This window comes from Elephantulus edwardii, unplaced genomic scaffold (assembly GCF_000299155.1).
Source record: "Elephantulus edwardii isolate Elephantulus edwardi_28Jun2011 unplaced genomic scaffold, EleEdw1.0 scaffold00008, whole genome shotgun sequence".
Lineage (NCBI taxonomy): Eukaryota > Metazoa > Chordata > Mammalia > Macroscelidea > Macroscelididae > Elephantulus > Elephantulus edwardii.
Genome location: NW_006399758.1, coordinates 7,758,007 through 7,763,298, shown reverse-complemented (window position 1 = coordinate 7,763,298; position 5,292 = coordinate 7,758,007). Strand labels below are relative to the sequence as shown.

At 34.8% G+C, this 5,292-nt stretch overlaps 1 protein-coding gene across 1 annotated transcript in view; it reads left to right on the top strand.

Annotated features, from left to right (window-relative positions):
- The first annotated feature begins 2,363 nt into the window (after positions 1 to 2,363).
- LOC102853926 (sodium/potassium-transporting ATPase subunit beta-1-interacting protein 3-like) overlaps positions 2,364 to 5,292 on the top strand; it is a 441,724-nt gene continuing 438,795 nt past the window's right edge. The window contains exons 1-2 of the mRNA XM_006880529.1: positions 2,364 to 2,381; positions 2,955 to 3,092. Of these exons, the coding sequence (XP_006880591.1) occupies positions 2,364 to 2,381; positions 2,955 to 3,092 (156 nt within the window). The remainder of the gene's footprint in view (positions 2,382 to 2,954; positions 3,093 to 5,292) is intronic.

Sequence of the window (5,292 nt, the reverse complement as noted above, 5' to 3'; positions counted from 1 at the left end):
GAGGCCAACAAGAGTAGGCAAAGGTAAAAGAATAAGTCTCAGAGGGACTATCAGAGCCCTGAATAAGTTTGTTCTGTGAGGTCTCTCCCCAGGGTGGTCAAACATCCTGTATTTAATGTTTGATGTAGGTAGCTATCAGGCTTCCTTGCTCATGGCTCATTTTTTTAAAAATTTGTCAGATTTTTCTCATGTTAAGATGACTTAATCACACATCTACAATCCCTGGACTAACATTCTTACAGTTGATTAATAATGAATCAGGATAATGGACTTTACATAGGCAACTTTTATTATTATCCTTAATTCAGGCAACAATTTATATTCATCCTAAATTTAGGTAACTCTTTACTATCATCCTAAACATATGCAACTATGTCTGGGCTGCTCCTTCCTTCAGCATGACCGACTTCATACCATTAACTGAGGAACAGGGAGGAGATACAGGGTCAGGGCTTGCCTGTACTCTCCAGCACGTTGCTGGTCAGAATCGTTTTGACAGAGATGGCTCTAGAAGAAAGTCATGGGTTTTTATTTTAAGTTAACAAAGCAGCTTAAATATAATTTAACTGTTTTTGATGACTTGGGGTATTAATACTATGTTGTAAGGCAAAAAAGTGGTGTTTCTAGTGGTTATTTGGAGAGATGCTTGCCAGTAGGCCAAGTGACTAAAAATCGATCCTAAGACCAAAAGGAAATAAAATTATTATGTAGAAGAATCAAATCACATTTTATTTATTTTTAAGCATCTTCTGGTGTTTTCTTATTGACATTTTAAAATAACCGTGGCATCTAGTTTTCGTCACTTGAACAATTGTCATAGTCTCTGAATTCTAATATGATTTCTTACTTCTTTGGCTCTTTATTTTCTTTATGATATTTTGTCTACATTCTTGTTTCAAGTCACCTCAATTCCATTTAAAAATTCTCAGGGAATAAATATTATTAAATAGAGAGTTTGTCTTCAACAAAGAATACAGACTTTTTAAAAAAAAAAAAGTTCCATTACCTTGGCTGTCCTTTCATTAGGTGTAACTGTTATCATGTGTACCTTTTATTACGTGTAACTGTTATCCATTTTGGGGGGTTTTTGACAGAGAAGAAAATGGTTTCTTTCCCCCTCTCTTTGAAAAGTTCACTGTAAAGGCTTTTGTGATGTGAGGTGGCTTTAAAATGGGGCTGCTTTTTGGAATGAATTGCCTGCAGCTGCTCTTCAGTGTTTCTCCTCCCCCATCCCAACACATCCATCCTGTTTGGACATTAAAAAGGAAGGGGAAAGCACATATTTAAACCACTTATGGACCAATAAATAAAATGCTGCATTTTTAGGGGAAGATTCCTGGGAACTAACTAGAGTCACAAGCAGTGACAAGCAGGGAATTGAAAAACATGGTACATCTAGGCATATTGTTCAGATTATTTGTGCTCTGACCGTTTCCAAACCTCTTCCCCTTTATGTGTGCAGGAAATGCAGTCAAATCACTTAATGATCAGGAGAAAACCACAGTTGGAAAGTGGTTCTGGTGTGGTTACTTCAAGCATTTGCTCGTTTCTTTTTTCCTTAGGTTTACTCATAGTGAATTTTAACTAAGGGTAGAGAGTCAGCTGATTGAATGGAGGAAATTCCTTTATGTCCAAGGAAATTAAAGCTATTCAAGCATACACTTGCTGTATAACTAGAAAAATACCCTAGGTGCTATTTGCATTTCAAACCTGCAACTTCTCATCCCATAAATGTGGCTAATTGTTGGATCATTTTACTGGAATTACTATTTTGTCAAAGTAAATGGGGGGAGAATTAAATGTAAGAAATTAATGTTCATATATAGCAGACAGAATTGTAAAAATCTTGACTTTAAAGTACAATATATATCATTCTACTGATAATGGCATTATTGGTATCAATTGGACTAAATGAAATTTATCAACTTCATAAATTTTTTGACAGTGTATCTTAATATTTTGAAATTGTTTAAAATGCACATAAAGAAAAGAAAACAAACTGTGCCTTTACTATGACTTTATAATTTTTATTTAGGTCTTCAACATGTTTTACGAAGTCTGGGATTAAATTTTTATGTATGTAGTTCACTTCAATAGAATACAGGTTAAAGGAATTTGAAGAAACCAATTTTTTATTATGATTTGGGTCCAAGTTTACATAGCAAATCAGTTTGCAATTTAAGAATTGATGCACATTTTATTGTCTAACATTGACTGTGATTTGTACAATGCACAGGACTCATCCGGCATCCTCCCTGTGTTTCCTGTCTCTGTTTCTCCTTTCCTGTTTCTTCCTGCTTTATGAATGAGGTCTCTGAGTAACTATTGCCCTTTTAATCTTGAATGGTTGATGGGTCTGAGGAATGCCTACCTCTCTGGAGGTGGGTTAAGTTCCCAGAATCCATATCTAAATGAGCTTAATTTTGAAAAAGTGGCCTTTTAGCATCTTCACTGAGAGTCATGTGAGAGGGAAAAGAAACAACTCAAGTTTGTTTAATACATGTTTTTGCATTGCATAGAAGTGATAGGAAGGCATTTGTTTTTTCCCCAAATGGTACTGGTTCTAGCTTTACAAGCCAGGAGCATTTGTTCCAACTGTATAATGTTAAGAAAATAATTGATGAATTTAAGTTCTAAGTCATCTGCCTGGGCTCTGCCGATATGAAAAATTATTTTAAAAGTATAGCTCTTCAGATAGATTGAAATACTATTTAATTATTTTTTTTAAAATTCTATTTCTTTCTTGAAGTCGTAGTACTCAAATGTCCCCTATATTTTCTGATAGTTTCATAAAATAGTATATTAAATAAATAGCAGAATTCTAAATAAAATGATGGTGGTCATCAGTGTGATTGAAATTGAATATGCAGAGTCTCCAGCAGTGAAATTGATATTAAAACGATATGATTAGTCTTGGACTAGATGCTAATGGATTCCTTTTTGCTTTATTGTAGCTCTCAGCATTGGAGAGGCAGATCTTTGACTTCCTTGGCTTCCAATGGGCTCCTATACTTGGAAATTTTCTACATATAATAGTCGTCATATTGGGTTTATTTGGAACCATTCAATATAGACCTCGATACATTGTGGTGGTAAGTCATTTTATGTTAAAAATTATATTAACTTATTACATTAAAAATCATATTTAAAAATCTACAGTAGCATTTGCATAGGATTGGGAATCTAATTGTGATCTCAATGTTATGGTAAGTCATAGGTAAACTATTATTTCAGTGATATATATCTACAAGCCTAGAAAGAAAACCTATACAGGCATAGCTTCTTGCTTACTAAAAACAAAAGCATATTTTATTTTAATTGATTCATAAAATTAGGAGTCCTTGTACTGAAGACTATCTAGTATATGTCTCTAATGTAGTGCCTACTATAAAATATTGAACATTTATTTCTCTACTTTGTTCAAATAAATTTAAAACATAAATTGGTTCCTCAATTTATGCTAGGATGAGGAGAAACAGAAGCAAAGTCCCATCAATAATTGAGACAGGAAATGTATGAAGTATGAGTTTAGTAAAATTGGAAGTTGATAAAGTTAAATGGAACTCATAAAGATTGAGGGAGTTCTGGTGGCTTAGGAATAAGAAACTGCGCTACTATCCCAAAGGCACATGGTTCACATCCACCATCTGCTCCGTGGAGGAAAATGGAACAATCTCCTTTTCTGTGATATCTGCCTCTGAAAGCCTGCTGGAGGGTCAGCTATGAGTCGGTTCTGACTTGAAGGCACATGACAACAACATAAAGATCTCATAGGCATTAGTAAGCTGAAAGCTCTAGTGGCCTACTGCTAAGAAGCTACACTTAAAAAAAAAAAAAAAAAGAAGCTTCACTTCAATCCCAAAGTCACATGGTTCAAATCCCCAGTTATTCCAAGGGAGAAAGATGGACAATCTCCTCTCATGCAATTTACTGCCTCTGAAAACAAAACAAAACAAAACACTTTGCATTGTTTCTGATTCCATAGCACATAATTAGAAGTTAGCTGAAATGGACAAGTTTGAACCATTTTGAGTTGGATAATCATATAGACAACTTTGCTTAAAAGGACAAATTGAGGAAGAATAAGATCATTGAATTCTGTTGGTTCCACCAACATAAAACATAACATAACATAACATAACATAACATAACATGACATAACACTGCATAACAACCATAAAGTCATTTTAATAATCAAAAGTACACTTAATGATCTGTCCTAAACTGTAATGCCTTCAGTAGTAGGATACTATTTATATGTCTGTATGCATACAAAGAAGGACTGTTAATATAATTGTTACTAAATTTACACATTAACCACTAAAGCCAAAACTTTTTAAACATTGAAGATTTCTACCAAATTCTGCATAAAAGAGTTTGCAAAACATGCAATCAAGATACATGAAAAACAACTGGTGATTGGAACGTAAAATTTAGAAGTTACACTCCAATCCAGAGGCACTATGACAGAAAGATGGGCAGTTTCCTGTGCTTGACTTACAACCTCTGAAAACTTACTGGAGGGTCCAAGGTCCAACTTGATGGTACACAACAGCAACAACAGGTTGGGTAGTATGACATTGTGGTAGTAAAGAGATCAAAGATCAAATTATAGACTTTTGTATAATCAACAACTTATTCACTGCAAAAACTTTTTAAAAATATATAAATGGTGACTATCACCTATTTAGGGTATGTTTTTGGAAAACTCAGTTCTTGGAGAGAGACATCATGTTTCAAAAGATGGAGGAGATCAAGAAGTTATTCAATGAGATAAATTGACACAGTAACTGAAGTGTGCCAGACAGGAGAGGGCAGGGTTCAGAGCCATTGTTCACAGGGCTGCAATGAGTCATAACCAACTCAAATGCACATGACCTCAACATGCACATGAATCTCAGCTGGTGAACTATACTGTAAACAAATCAACTACATTTATAGAAAGAGACAATGGAGAAGGTCAATATTAACAGTCAGAACAACTGTCCAAGGGTCAGTTATGGAACAGTGTTATTGTGTGAAAAGAATTGGTCAATGTTCAGTCATTTCAGGAAGCAGTATATGGTTGAGAACCAACAATAATTAAGAAAGAAGTTCAAGATGCAAAGACAGCACTAACATAAAAAGAAGACTCCAGGAACTGAAAGGATTGGTGGAAGATCTATTAACAATCTGCGTTATGCAGATGATACAACCCTGCTTGCTGAAACTGAGGAGGACCTCATGCACTGCTGTAGAGGGTCAAGGACTGCAGCCTTCAGTATGGACTGAGGCTCAATGTCAAGAAGACAA